This window comes from Homarus americanus, unplaced genomic scaffold (assembly GCF_018991925.1).
Source record: "Homarus americanus isolate GMGI-L3 unplaced genomic scaffold, GMGI_Hamer_2.0 scaffold50165, whole genome shotgun sequence".
NCBI classification, from domain to species: Eukaryota; Metazoa; Arthropoda; class Malacostraca; order Decapoda; family Nephropidae; genus Homarus; species Homarus americanus.
The window spans coordinates 1,533,501-1,550,458 of record NW_024748747.1 but is presented as its reverse complement, the minus strand read 5'-3'; the positions used below and the strand labels follow the sequence as shown (position 1 = coordinate 1,550,458).

The following is a 16,958-nucleotide window of genomic DNA, read 5'->3' as shown; positions in this document are numbered from 1 at the left end:
GGCTTGAGGAAGGACACCAGTGTGCGTCACGGGGTAAACACAACCGGGTCCAGGGAGACGCCAAGTACACATGTATGTTGTATTTGTTACATTATAAATTTCCTTGGCCCCCCCCGGCATTCTCTACGCGAGGCTACACATTATCAGGCTATTAGTTTGTATGCTGGTAACAAGCTTCTACTAACCTTACTGTATATTGGTCTGTATGGCTGACAACAACTGTAGAACAGACACATGACAGGTCATCAGCCACCGGACACACTGGATAACAGACACAACAGCCTCGCTCAACCGCAAGCTGAGGAGGTCTGTAAAATATCCTACATAACATCGTCCTACACCATGGCAACAAGCGTCAGACCAAAATTGGAGAACCTTGGCAGACCTGTGACATTCGCCTTCAATTTCCTTTTCTATAGCAGGAGAGAAATTGTACTCAACACATCGTAGTAACTCAGTGATCCAAACCAGCCTTAGAAAATACCACAAATCTGCCAGGCTCTCTCTTCTTGCTACAAGACTAGGCCGGGAGGGCGCCGAAGTGTGGTGTGGTGTGGTGTAGTGTGTGGGAGTCATCTGGGGTGGTTGAGGTTGTACAGGTGTGTTGTGACCTGTGCCAGAAGTGTAAAATAATTTGGTTTTGTGTGTTAGGTTCTTATGTTTGTTTTTTGTTTAGTGTGTAGTGTTCTTGAGGGTAACTTTGTTTTGTCAAGTGTTAGAATAATGAAGGTTCTAACTGCATCTACAAAAAAGTGGTGATTTTTTTTATAGATATGAAGACTATTTTTGATTTGTGTTAACTGTTTATCATAGTGTCACACCATAAAATGTCTTTAAAATATTAAGTTTTTGTAATAATTGATTTTTTTTTTTGGTGCAAGGGGGAGTTCTCGGTGTCTAGTGACTATAACAGTGACTTACTTAAAGGCAGGTACAGTATTTCGCAGTGCAATACTTTTAATGGTGTACAAAGAGCTTCTGTAAAGTTTAGAGGTGTTGAAAATATGATGGTTGAAGGTCAGTTAGTCTTTTGAGTCTCAGTATTTAGGAAGCTTAGTTACTAGCGAAACAGCTAAACGTTAGATTTTGATTGTAATGGAGTCTCCAGTATTTTCTTACATTCAAATGGTAGAATTTAGACTAAATACTCATGTGTGTATATATATATATATATATATATATATATATATATATATATATATATATATATATATATATATATATATAAAGAAAATAATGACAAGTGCTGGTAAGACTTAGAAAAGTGCTAACTTGAATTTAAGAGTCCGTCAGATAATATCACATCATTTAATGTTAAAAGGTGTGTTGGAGTCAAATACTTCGGGTAAATGTCAGGTCAACTCGTCATCTAGCAGGTGTTTACTGCGTGTTAGTTTAATATCTAATATTCCCTCTGCAGTTGTCTGCCTGCCTACCCGGTGTTGAGTAACGTCACATCATCAGCGTCTGGGTGTCTGGTTGGCTTCATGTTAACGAAAAATGGTTGTGTTACTTAATGCTATGAGTTACAATGGGTGTGGATTGAGTATTAGTTGATGGTGCAGAATAAATGTAATAGTTTTGAGTGTCAGCTGGCGAGTTGAGCATCAGCATAAGTCAGCAGGCAAGTGCTGTCAGCCCTACACTACGCCACAACACCAAGGCATCTTCAAAACAATATAAATCAACTGTGATCTGAATGAACATTAAATGGGAACTTGGACTCTCCACAGTACACAGTAACTTATTGAGCATATGCACATTTACGTCATTCGAGCGTGAAAGATGACATGTGTTTTACACAATGAATGTAACAAAGTTCTATAAAGAATGTAGAGGTGCAGAACAGAAGGGCTACATGGTGATAAGTGTGGACTGACGGGAGGCTGGGGGCGCTCTCGCAGAAGCAAGAAGTCTATCTTAATCTCTGGCTTGTTCAAAATTGCATACATGCATTTGTAATAGTCTACCGCTGAAGAAATGAGGAGCAGGTCCCCCTGTACGGTGTTGACGTGAACCAGCACCCGTGCCTCTCAGTGTCCGCCGCCACCCTGCTACACCTACTGGCCAGGAGCACCAGCACAGTAGTAGCCTCTAAGATACCCATGCATAATAATTTTGTTCTTGGTGGTAGTTCACGTGGCAAAGAAAGTCTATAATATTATCGTCTGGCCGGTGTATAATACATAACAGTGTGACAGACCTCAAAATAGAACTCAAGACGTGGACCAGAAGTACTATGGAGGATGACGTCGCAGTGGTGGTGGGAACTTGTTGGCAGGGAGGGTCAGTTGCTGTCTGTCTTACTCCTGTGACTGTGTGTGTGTGCGTGGGCTCTGTCTTCTCCCCTATCCTCACTAATACATTTTATTAACCCAAAATAAATTATTTTGATTTATATTAGCATTATGGGAAACGTGGTTAAGGTTCGGCTTCATATATTACCTTGGCTATCGTTACCTCCCAAGTCTGATCTTATCCAGTTGCGAATATCTGATAAGGTGATGATTCTTGCTAAGATTGAGTTGATCATCAGGAAAACCAATATCCAGACCCTCAAGTATTAAAATCTAATCAAAGGAAAAACTTGATAAAATACAGCATATATTCTAAAAAAAAAAAAAAAATCCTAAGTGTACCCTGAACGTTTTCTATAGTATACAATACTTGTGCGAAACCAACCTATGGTTGGCTATTAGGCAACAATGTATAAGAGTGGTTTAAGGAAGTTGAATATTTAATGTTCAAATAATATTTAATATTGATAAAGTATTCTCAATGGATATTTGTCAACCAATTCTCATTATTTTATACTAGATAAAAGATGAGTAGTTATATTAAACCTTAAAATATCCGGGGGCAAAATCTGATTTACGTAATATCTATTGAAGCCATTCAAGTTTTAAGTTAATCGTTAGCGCAGGAATTTAGTGATTGAATGCATCGTTTTCCTTCCATTCGATAAATTCCAAGCGAGAGTGAATGCAAATCGGTGAACATTATTTTGACGCCATACTGTATGATAATTAACTTAAAACTCCACCCGTGTTCAGGTATACAACTCCTACATCCCAGAGCAACACACAGAAGCAGCTGACGCAAGGAATGCATTTGATTTATTTTATGAATGAGTCGTGAATGTCTGTGGGTGGGTAGATATGAGGCGCTGAAGGACAGAAGACAAGCGAGGTACATGTGTGGTATGGTTGTCTCAGGGTGGTGGTGAAGCGGCCTGAGCCTCCCTGCCACCACCACCACCAACATCGGGAGGAGGGGGGGGGGAGGGGCACCGCCACCTGCAATTACTACTACTGTACTTTAATATTTGTAACAAATGCTTATTCACGTTCTATAACACGAAAATTTGAAATATTTTTCATCTTCCAAGAATAAACATCTTCCTATGGTGACTTTTAGGTTACAGTAATTACTCGTATGACAGGTGACTCACACAGTACCGTGACACAACCTCCTGGTGGTGTAGGAGTGCTGCAGGTGCCGGCATCATCCCGCCCCACCTTCACCGTCACCAGGTCACGTTTCATCAGGTAGGTTCATGAAATAAAATAGGTTTTTCTATACTCGATAAAGAGCTATAAAAACCGCACAGGTTGTAACCACTCTCTCAAAACACTGCTATTTTAAAGTGTTTTCCACTGACTCGGTGCCATCCAGAACACCTGGTTACTGCCCTTGTTAGCCGAGCAGCTCAGTTTCGGGTGTGTGAGGTGATGGCTCTGGGCTGTCACCCATTAACAGTTTACCTCTCATACACCTGACAACAGAAGGCTGAGGACGCTAGACGGCAGCCAGCAGGATTCTGGACAACCAAGGAATTTGTGGGATCATGTACACCCTTCAGTGAAAAAATATGATGTGGAAAGCTCTCACACACGTATTGAACAATAATGACTGTAACAATTCATAAACAACATCTCAGTTAAGTTACAATGAGTTTTAAGTTCAGTACACTCATGAGAGAAGGAGAACCTCTACATAGTTATTTATTTACCAACAATATACATAATGACTCACTTGTTAACATTCAGAAAAATACCAACAACTGTAAACGAATAATACAGAATGGTTCCACTCAATATTAGAAAGATCATTGTCAAGAAGCCTAGTTACCTGAACAACTTTACGCTACATAAAGTCCAGATTATATAGACATACCTTTGACAAATATCTTTGTATATTGCCCATCTTTATACTCTTGATTTACCTAATTATAATACACAAACAAGCTATATCTGTATGCCATTTAAATCATTTCATATAGTTTATAAATATCTGTGAAATTATGTGTAGAAAAATTACCATGTAAAACTATGGAGTGGCAATTGCATATAGCTCGTTTTCTTTTTCGTCTCAAAATCATTAGGGGGTAAAATGAGCCAACTATATATATATATATATATATATATATATATATATATATATATATATATATATATATATATATATATATATATATATATATATATAGCTCAATTTTGCCTCCTTGTCTCATGAAGTGTCCAAACTAAGAGTATTTTTCTCACCCCTCAACCTCCGGGAAATAGCTTCTCTTAACACTGTGGGTTTTGTAGTTATTTGAGCTTAAGATTAATATTAATCATATCACAATTCTCCCTTTTATTACTAGTAACGATAAGAACTTCCATACCTTTGCTGGAATAAACAGAAAAGGTTCACACACCCTTTTAACGTCTTGCCCTGGCGAGTTGCTCTGGGCGAATATGGGGGCAGTGAGTTGTCCTTTTCGAATAAAATTTTAGCATTTATTATTATTATTTTTTAAATAAAGCACCAGAGGAACAAAATGTTTTAGTCTGCTCTAAGGTGATGACAGTATTACCATCGCATGGGACTAGAAAGCGCATAAAAAGGTCCTTGAGATTTCCCCCAACACAGCTCTCGCAGTTTTCCTCTCCTTGTAGGTCATTTGAGAATTGTTTCTGATCAGTTCCGCAGAGTTACACAGAACACACTTCACCGGCCCTGCCCTGGTTATCTCAAAAGTTTGTCAGGTACGGAAATATTTTTGTCATCACCCCAAGTCAGTATTTGACACGAAGTTGAGACGCAGGGCGAGTCTCTTTAGTGTATATACTGTATATATATATATATATATATATATATATATATATATATATATATATATATATATATATATATATATATATATATATATATATACCTTGATAAAATCACACGGAAAAAGGGAAACAACGGAGCACCTTAGCTTTCGTCTTTATTCAAGACATCTTCAGAGGCTCCGTTGTTTCCCTTTTCCCGTGTGATTTTATCAAGATTTATCTTATTAACGTTTTCATTGTGGATCTACATGAAATATATATATACATAAATATGCATATACATAAATACTATATATATATATATATATATATATATATATATATATATATATATATATATATATATATATATATATATATATATACACACACACACACACACATATATATATATATATATATATATATATATATATATATATATATATATATATATATATATATATATATATATATATAATAATAATAATAATAATAATAATAATAATAACAGTAATTTCTTATTTTTGTCTTAATTTTATGAAGTGACACTGAGCTTGTTGAGGCCAGTGGCGAGTGTCCCATGCGACGAGCACACTGGCTGGTGATGGTGCGAATAGCAAAGTTTAACAGACACGGAAGGCGGCGCTGGCTGGCTGCTTGGCTGACTGTCTGGCGGAATGGCTTGTAGGCGCACAAAGCTGGTAAATCCTAGGTTTTATCACGTTGGCGTCGCCGCTACAGAACTACAGTAATTACTTTACACTAGAACCTACAGTGACCAACGGCTTCGCAGGCGGCAGTTTGAGAGAAGATCAAGTTACGAATATTGTATTTAAATACCAAGTAGTATCAATTTGTATGTATCAGAAGTTTAAACTCTCCATTATCAACTTGAATGACATGGACGAAAGGTTTGAGCGACAACGATCTAAACATTGTTAATATTCTCGTTTGGGGATTACGATGCTCATTTGTTTTAGCGGGAGAAGAGGCTAGGGAGATGCTGACCTGCGATGTCGAGGGCCACAGCTACGCACGATACTTGCATCAATACTGCTGGGGGGGGGGGGGGGCGGACTCACCGACAAACCCACCATTAAAAATTGCCCAATTTTGCTGCTTCTAAGGCTCCACTGTTCTATTAATTCATCAAATAAGGTCTGATCAACACGTTTCTCATCGAGTTATTTATTGCCATATCTTACACACTGCACAACTCTTGGGATCACAACCTCCACGTCACCTATGACTTAACAATACATCTAATTTAGACACCTTACTTATTTTTTATTTTATTTTATTTTTTTTTCAATTAAGAGCCAAATGAAGGTAGAGGTTACGTCACTACACATACTGGTGATCCCGCGCCGTCTTGACTTGTGTTGATTCACCTGACCAGGCGCGGCCCCTCACTGGCCACGAACACACCAAGGAGTCCCACTTTCGCTGGTTTATGTAGTCTTCTGAGATGGCTTGACAAACTCCCCGGGTGGCTTGACGAACTCACAAGCTAAAGCCACACACATGGATGCCTTGACGAATTCTCCGCCTTTAGCCACACTCTTAGGCGGTTTGATGAACTCCCCGACTAAAGCCACACACATACACACATGCGTGGCTTGACGCCCTCTGTAGCCAAGTACTTCTTGGGTACCTCTTCACTGTGCTCCACCGTGGCCTCCTATACACGCTATCTTAACACACACACGTCACATTCACTGGATCACGTTACATTCTGGCTTGTTATACACCCGATTTGCCATACACGCTGGCTTACCATACACTCTAGCCTACCTAACACTTCAGTTTGCTCCACACCTGGCTTGTCTTACACCCGGTTTGCCTTACACTCTGGGTTGCCATTCATTCTGGCTTGCCTTATACTCTGGCTTGCTATAAACTCTAATTTTTCACGCTGGACTGCCACTCAATCTTGCCATATAATCATCTCGTCTCTTCTGAGATGCCACGCTTTCTGGAGTACAATACTATTCTCTAATCTGCCATACTCGTAGGACTTGCCATATTCACCGTTTTGCCATTGACTCTGGCTCACCACACTATTCCAAATTGTTACACTACGCCAAACTATACTTTTATATCATGTCATGATGTCTTTGCCATCCTGTATTCTGCCATTCTCTGTCACACACTATGGTTGCCACCCTGTCAAGGTTGCCAAAAGCTTTCGTCTCACATACTTCTTTCGTTGCCAAATAACTTGCTACTCCACCGGTTCAATATATTCCTATACTTTTTAGGTTGCCATGCAAACTTGCGATACTGACTTGTACTCTCTTTAGTTCCCAAACTAACTTGCCACTCTCCAAGTTTACCATACAATCTCTGTGTCCCTTACCTTATTAACTTGCCACTCTCTCTGGTCTGCCATAACAACTTCCCACTCTCTCTCTCTCTCTGCATCTCTCCAGATCACCAGATTATCTTAGCACCATCTCTGTCTTTCCATACTAGCTAGCCACTCTCTCTCCCTTTCCATGATCATATATAACAAATTCTCGAAGTCTAAGACGACACTACGAGTGAGGGTAGAGGAGGACCAGGGGAGGAAGGAAGAGAAAGAGGAAGAAGAGAAGGAAGAGGCGGAGGTGTTTAGCTGGCGCCTAAGGTCTCCTGCCAGAGGCGTGTATGAAGACTGTATTTGGACGAGCGTACCACAACCTGTGGAAGTAATAACAATGTTAGTATTTGGAGTTTGCTAATATTTTTCTTTCGTGGAGCTAAGTTAATTTGTACAAGTTAATCTTTTCTTAGTTAAGGTAATCTTTTCACTGGAGCTAATTAAACTAAGTTAATATTTTAAGTAGAGTTAAATACTTTAGCTTAGTTTAATTTTTTTAGTTAATTATTTAAAGTAAAGTTAAACACATTAAGTATCTTCTGAGTACGGTAATCTTTTACTCTACATAATCATCTAAATTATTACCATATTTTCATAAACTTTTAATACGTTTTAAAACACACTATTACATCTAAGATAACCCTATAACACGTTGTATGTTAAAATAAATATTTCATAACCTTTTCATTCTCTGATATACCACGAAGAACAAGTAAATATTTATAGTACGAAGAAAGAATAATATGATAAAAAGGAAATATAATGGTTACTGATGGAAAAAAATATATATATATATATATATATATATATATATATATATATATATATATATATATATATATATATATATATATATATATATATATATATATATATATATATATTGGTTATTATGTCAAATGGAGATATAACGTTATTGCTGACGTTATTATATTATCACTGCGCTTCAGCAACTATGGTCTTTAAGGGCGTAACAAGTTTAGTTAATACACTAATCCATACACAATAGAAAATCATGACTGTCAATTTCAAGTATTTTGACATAAGAATCTTCACATCTCGTGTGTGGCTGTTATATAGTTTGAAGAAATGTATGTATTTACACAGACAAACACAAACACACACACGGAGGCACACATAGGTTAGTCAGATATTAACTACAAGGTCATTTTCATTAATTAAGCAGAGGTATACAAAACTGTTTCTCTTCCACTACGTCCAAGAACAAGTTTGTGGCCAGACATTTTCAGTCCACAAGTACAGATGTGAACAAGGTCAAAGGTCATTGTGGAAAGGTCAAAAAGGAAAAGGAACAGCGGTAATTGACGAGTTTTCAGTTTGACTTAGATTCATATGGCTGTAGAGTGTATTTCTTTGTTCAGACAGGTCCTGGCAAAAGACCGACATGGATCTTGTTATATCTGTGTCGTTTAATGGCTTTGGGGGCAATTAGTCCCATATTGGAAGATACAACGTAGATTGAAACTCATTTAACCTAGACTTAAAAAACCCAGGAATATTGTGTTATAGACCTTAGATTAAAAAAAAGAAAAAAAGAAGCATTATACCCTCGAGTGAATCAACGAAACCCTGGATTCAAACCAGTATACCTGACGTATCAAAGCCGTAAACCCTTTGAAATTGTGTACTGTATTGATAATAATATTATTATTAATTTCCTGTAACAGCTATAAGATAAACGATGCCATATATATATATATCAACTCAACAGACTCCGCAGAAAGACTAACAGTTAAGAGGCGGGGTTCCAGTCCTCACTATATCACTAATTATGCGACTAGCCAACCGAGGACAGAAGCATGTAAATACAAAAATAAAACGTGTGGGAAGGAGAACAAAGAAAACGAGGAAGGAAGAAGAGAAGGAGCGGTAGACAGTACAGTACAGTACATACACAGTGAGGGAACCGAGACAAAGGAATAACAGAATGGAAAAACTGTTTATAGGAGAGGACAGGAAAAGAGGAGATGGGGAGCTAAGACTGGTGATGTTATATAAAGAACAGTTCATCATTAACTTAATTTTACTTTACGAAACTTTTCTTGGCACAAAATCAAGAGCAACTAATTAACCCGCAGGGTAAAACTTGACCATACGCAGTTGCCCTGTGTTTATTTTTATTTTCCGGTTTTATTTACGCTAAATTTTCAGGTAAATTCTAAAGCCAGTAACATGGTAAAATATTCAATGTAGGTGGCGACGTGGATAAAATGCAAAAACAACACCGTTTCATGAACCACATCTTGAATCGATGGCGCAGGCTCAGTACAGCATTCGTTTGAGTGAATTCGGGGTGGCTGAGTTTGTCATGGCATACAAAAAAACATCATCAAATTTAAATTTGTTCATACATATATGGTTAGAAAATCATTGTAATATTAAACATAAAATACAAAGTAATAAATGTAGATATGTATACTTTAATAGCTTGTGTTTGTCGTAGCAATACGCAGCCAGTGTTCACCTGTCCGGACGTGGGTGGATCAATAGGCCTCGAGCAGCTCTCCTATTGGTTAGTGAGCCTTTCAAAACAAATGACGACAAATGGCTTCTGTTCTCAGTAAGGGCATATCCAACATCCAAAGATATTTCTAACATGGTCCTTATCTTTTGTAAAAATTAGGGCTGTCTCACTGAAATGGCTATGTGTGATGTCATCACTGCAAGCAACGGTGACAATATAAGTTTCGTTCTCTACGTAAGCAAACGGAGGATAATTTAGTCAACTACTTCCGTATGACGAATACGACTACAGAATATTCTCCAAGAGATGGTCTATAAAAAATGGAACAGATGGACAAAAGAGAACCGGATGTGACCCATCAGAGCAACAATGAGCAAGGAGAGAGCAACACGTGAGTACTTGTTGGACACCTTCACCACGTCCACACTCTACAGCTGTTGTCAGTCACCCCCGCGTGTTTGTTTACTCTCCTTACGCAACAACTGACATTGTTTACTTTTCCATACTCAAAAATCATTTTAGTTTAGCATATGTATGATGATATTTAACATTTAATGTGTATCGTTAATCACCAGGTCTATTATATAGTTAATTAGCTTCACCGATTTTGACACATGACTGGTAGCCAATCAAAACTAAAGGCAAGTGGTCAGAGCAACAATTCCCTGGTCGTTATTTATCTTCAGTAATGTGTAATAATAATTGTAAAAAAAAAAATCTTATATAGCCTATACTTAACAATATCAGTAAATAAAAATCTTCACGATGTGTACAAACTTTATATAAGGCAAGTTTCTACACATTCACAAACTGCTTTACCATGCCAAATTTGGTGCTTGTATCACAATTTGCATGATTCTCTTGAAAAATTGCATTTAGCTGCCCCACTACTTGTTCAGGAGGACTATTGGCAGATATTGAAGGATTTTTTGGCGAAAAATTTTCCTCTTAGAATTGAAAGTTGACATCTTAACCATTTCAGTAGTTTCAGTTGTAGAAAAACAGGAAAAATCAACATTAAAATTTACGAAATGGAATCATTCCAATAAGTATATAATCTTTTATCAAGGGTCATTAGCGCAAGAAATTGCCATAATTTCAACTTTTGGTCCACATAATAGGCATGGTTCCTCCAGCCTTCTCTCACGGGCATATATATATGACAATGTCATAATGAAAAGTATAGTTATATACATATATTTTGACCTATGCAACTTCAAAGGAATCTGTGAACACAAATATCAAGGAACTTTGTAAACACCCTGTAGGTACACCAGCGCTTAGTTGTCAATAAATCGCCCATGACCCCTATTTCACACACCACCACTTTCTTACACACATTTGTTTCCTTTTATCAATAAGTCTCAAACCTCTGCCTCTCACCGTAAGCTGCTCTCTGCTCAACATGCAAACATAGTAGCTCTTAAACTTGCATTAATGTGATGGTAGGAAGGAGACAGGAATGTTCCGCTGGTAATTCGTACTCCCTTCTTCCGTTCTGTTTTCCCATATCTTTACCTCTTTACCTCCTGATTCATCTTTCTTACATATAAGTTGATTAAGAAGAAAATGAAGTTGGAGAAACAAAAGATTATTTTTGTCCAAGATTCTCAAACATTAATTAGTGTAAGACGATGCATTTGATAGTTAATACTGTACTTATTGTTTCCATATATTGAAGCATGAAGCGAAGCACCTGTAAATTAACCAACTCATTATATTTACAAAAGTTAAGTGGCATTAACGTTATCTGCGGAAGGATCACCTCGCTGAAATGTTAAGCCTCACCATGACCAGGAGGAGAATGTGGTGTGGAGGAGGCAGGGCGGCAACACCAATTAGTAGACAGATGTCGCTGGCAGAGGACATACCTAAGTTGACAACTATGAGAGATAGTTTGCCAAGTGTTCCGGAGTCCGTCGAGGCCAGAGGGGTACGCTGCAAATGGACAAAAGTTATAAAGGTGGAATACAAGGAAGAATTACTCACGGGTTAGCTGTTAAGGCCGGAGTTGTTGTGTGGGATGGAGAGAGAACGGTCGAGGAGGTGGGTCTCCTCAGTGGGCGTGTGGTCGGCGAACAGCAAGTCATCGATGTCTCGCAGAGTGGCGGGGCCATTGTTGAGGTCATCGGTGAGGAGGCAGTTCTCCGTGACTGGGCGGGCATTGGAGAGGGCGCTGGTGGGCGTGATGATGGTGGGCGAGGGCGTGGCTGCCACCGGGGTCATGGGTGCACCACACAGGCAGAGCAGCGGCTCGCCCACCTCGTCAGGGGACATGGCCATGGGCGAGGTGGAGGCAGGCTGGTTATACAAACATGGCGCCTTAGAGCAGCGCAGCACCGTGTTGGCGTTACGCTGATCAAGGCTCGCCGCCGTCGAGACCAGATTGAACTCGAGTGAATCTTTTAAGATATTTTCGGGGGTCGCCTCATCCCGCGCCGCCTTCTCCTGCCCCGCAAAATCCGCGAATAGGTCCGCAAGCGGTGCTCTCTGTGGATGTCTCCTCGGCATGGGAGAACGGGGCAGGATGCGGCGCGGGCGGTTGCTGTCCTCCTCTTCGTCCACGCCCACGAACTTGACGGGGAGGGCGTGAGGCTTCCCGCCCGCCCTCGGCCCGATGCCCTTAAGAGTGGGTCTGCCCAGCTTCTCGTGGTCGCCAGGCGGCGGGTCGTAGGTGAGGTCCGGCAGCAGCTGCTCGGTCTCTGGGTCTCGGTGCTTCAGGATGGACTTCCGCCGCTCCGGAGAGCCATGTGACCGCTTCGAGTCCAGCGAGTCTCCGCCTAGCGATGATTTGCTACCGCTGCGACCTGTAACATACCAACCCGCACTCACGCTGCCCACCACAACCACCTCTATACTCTCACATTATACTTAATATAAACAGTATTGTGGTGTATTTAGTTCTAGACTAACTAAAGATATTATTTAAAGAAAAATAACACACATAAACGGTGTAAGAAAGAAAAAAAAGCATGCATGAGAGTCATGGGTGTAGAGGCTCTTGTCATGATGTGGGTCCGTGCGACTGTAAACAGTTTTTAGTCCATCCCCGAACCATCTACTGGGTCATGCTATACCCCGCTGCCCCAAGACCCCTCATACCCCAACCCCATCCCCGGAGCAACTGCTATGTGGGCGTGTGGGCGTAGTTCTGTGTGGGCGTACCTCTATTGGTGATCTTGTTGGGCTTGTCTGCGGCTGAGCCTTCCCTCGCTGCCCGCGCTCTCTCCACGGACTCCAGTAGCCGGCTGAACGGTCTCGGCTTCTCCTGCAACCCACGCCCAGCAACTGTCACTACCATCTACACCACGCTACCACGCTCAGCAACTGTCACTACCATCTACACCACGTCCAGCAACTGTCACTACCATCTACACCACGCTACCACGCTCAGCAACTGTCACTACCATCTACACCACGTCCAGCAACTGTCACTACCATCTACACCACGCCCGCAGCAACCGTCACTACCATCTACACCCGCCGCCAACACGTTCAGCAACCGTCACTACCATCTGTACACCACGTCCAGCAACCGTCACTACCATCTACACCACGCCACCACGCCTTAAAGCAACCGTCACTACCATCTACACGCCACGTCCAGCAACTGTCACTACCATTCACACCACGCCCAGCAACTGTTAATACCATCTACAATTAATGCTCAGCAACCGTTAATACCATCTACACCACGCCCAGCAACCGTCACTACCATCTATACCACGCCAGCCAATGCCCAAAGTAACCGTCACTACCATCTACAATTCACGTCCAGCAACCGTCACTACCATCTACACCACTGCCACCACGCTCAGCAACAGTCACTACCATCTACACCACGCCCAGCAACCGTCACTACCATCTACACCACGCCCAGCAACTGTTACTACCATCTACACCACGCCCAGCAACAACAACAGTCACTACCATCTATACCACGCCCAGCAACTGTTGGCCATTCATCTACCACGCCCAGCAACAGTTACCACCATCTACACCACGCCCAGCAACAGTCACTACCATCTACACCACGCCCAGCAACCGTTACTAATATCTACACCACGCCCAGCAACTGTTACTACCATCTACACCACGCCCAGGGAACTGTCACTACCATCTACACCACACCAGCAACTGTCACTGGATTATGCACACCACGCCCAGCAACCGTCACTACTATGTACACCAGGCCCAGCAACTGTCACGACCACATTCATAAACCACGCCCAGCCACTGTCACCAAATACACCATGCCCGGCAACCGTCACTACCATCTACACCCCTACCCAGCAAATGTCACTTCCATCTACACCAAGGCCAAGCAACCGTCACACCATCTATACCACGCCCAACAACTGCCAATAATATCTACACCACGCCCAGCAACTGCCACTCACCGTCTACACCACTTCTTCCAGCAACCGTCACTACCATCTACACCACGCCCAGCAACTGCCACTACCATCTACACCACGTCCAGCAACCGTCAATACCATCTACACCCACGCCCAGCAACCGTCATCAATACCATCTACACCACGCCCAGCAACTGTTACTACCATCTACACCACGCCCAGCAACCGTCACTACCATCTACATCACACCCAGCAACTGTCACCACCATGTACACCACGCCCAGCAACCGTCACTACCATGTACACCACGCCCACAACCGTCACGACCATTCACACCACGCCCAGCCACCGTCACTACCATGCACAACGCGCTCCAGCAACTGTCACTACCATCCACACCATGCCCAGCAACCGTCACCACCATCTGGCTGACTAATGCCCAGCAACTGGCTACTACCATTCAGTACCACGCCCAGCAACAATCACCACCATCTATACCACGGCCAGCCACCGTCACTACCATCTACACCACGCCCAGCAACTGCCACTACCATCTACACCACGCCCAGCAACCGCCAATTACCATCTACACCACGCCCAGCAACTGCCACTACCACCCAAGCACCACGTCCAGCAACCGTCACCACCATCTACACCACGCCCAGCAACCGTCATCACCACCATCTACACCACGCCCAGCAACTACCACTACCATCTACACCACGCCCAGCAACCGCTACCACCATGTAGCCACCATGCCCAGCAACTGTTACTACCATCTACACCACGCCAAGCACCTGTCACTACCCATCTATACCACGTCCAGCAACCGTCACTACCACCACATCACGCCCAGCAACCCGCCACTCACCATCTACACCACGCCCAGCAACTGCCATCACCATCTGCTACCACGTCCAGCAACCGTCACTACCTGACCACACCACGCGCAGCAACCGCCACTACCATCTACACCACACGCCCAGCAACTGCGTAAACTACCATCTACACCACGTCCAGAAACAGTCACTACCATCTACACCACGTCCAGCAACCGTCACTACCATCTACACCATGCCCAGCAATCCGTTAATACTATCTACAATTCACGCCCAGCAACCGTCACCACCCATCTACACCACGCCCAGCAACTGTCACTACCCATCTACACCACGGCCAGCAACCGCTACTACCATCTACACCATGCCCAGCAACCGTTACTACCATCTACACCACGCCCAGCAACTTTCACTACCATCTACACCACACGCACAACAACCGTCACTACTATCTACACCGCGCCCAGCAAAGGCTACTACCATCTACACCACGCCCAGCAAACAGTCACCACACATCTACACCACGCCCAGCAACCGTCACTACCATCTACATCACACCCAGCAACCGTCACTACCATGTATACCACGCCCAACAACCGTCAACATAAAATACCACGCCCAAAGCAACCGTCACTACCTGACTACACCACGCTCAGCAACTGTCACTACCCATCTACACCGGCCAGCAACTGTTACTACCATCTACACCATGCCCAGCAACTGTTACTACTATCTACACCGCCCAGCAACTTTCACTACCATCTACACCACGCACAACAACTGTCACTACTATCTACACCGCGCCCAGCAGTTATTACTACCATCTACACCACGCCCAGCAACAGTCACTACCATCTACACCACGCCCAGCAACTGTCACTACCATCTACATCACACCCAGCAACTGTCACTACCATGTATACCACGCCCAACAACTGTCACTACCATGTACACCACGCCCAGCAACTGTCACTACCATCTACACGACGCCCAGCAACTGTCACTACCATCTACACCACACCCAGCAATTGTCACGACCATCTACACCACACCCAGCAACTGTCACTACCATCTACACCACGCCCTACAACTGTCACTACCATCTACACCACGCCCAGCATTTTGTCACTACCATCTACACCACACCCAGCAACTGTCACTACCATCTACACCACGCCCAGGAACTGTCACTACCATCTACGCCACGCCCAGCAACTGTCACTACCATCTACACCACGTCCAGCAACAGTCACTTCCATCTACACCACGCCCAGCAACTGTCACTACCATCTACACCGCCCAGCAACTGTCCCACTACCATCTACACCACGCCCAGCAACTGCAGCTTCCATCTACACCACGTCCAGAAACAGTCACTACCATCTACACCACGTCCAGCAACTGTCACTGCCATCTCTACACCATGCCCAGCAACTGTTACTACTATCTACACCACGCCCAGCAACTGTCACTACCCATCTACACCACGCTCAGCAACTGTCACTACCCATCTACACCGGCCAGCAACTGTTACTACCATCACACCATGCCCAGCAACTGTTACTACTATCTACACCGCCCAGCAACTTTTCACTACCATCTACACCACGCACAACAACTGTCACTACTATCTACCACCGCGCCCAGCAGTTATTACTACCATCTACACCACGCCCAGCAACAGTCACTACCATCTACACTACACGCCCAGCAACTGTCACTACCATCTACATCACACCCAGCAACTGTCACTACCATGTATACCACGCCCAACAACTGTCACTACCATGTACACCACGCCCAGCAACTGTCACTACCATCTACACGACG

The 16,958-nt window shown here is 42.9% G+C and overlaps 1 protein-coding gene across 1 annotated transcript in view; it reads right to left on the bottom strand.

Moving 5' to 3' along the window:
- Positions 1-5,561: 5,561 nt before the first annotated feature.
- LOC121880412 (potassium voltage-gated channel protein Shab-like) overlaps positions 5,562-16,958 on the bottom strand; it is a 96,009-nt gene continuing 84,612 nt past the window's right edge. The window contains 3 exon segments of the mRNA XM_042387604.1: positions 5,562-7,766; positions 11,921-12,738; positions 13,097-13,199. Of these exon segments, the coding sequence (XP_042243538.1) occupies positions 11,924-12,738; positions 13,097-13,199 (918 nt within the window). The 3' untranslated portion in view covers positions 5,562-7,766; positions 11,921-11,923.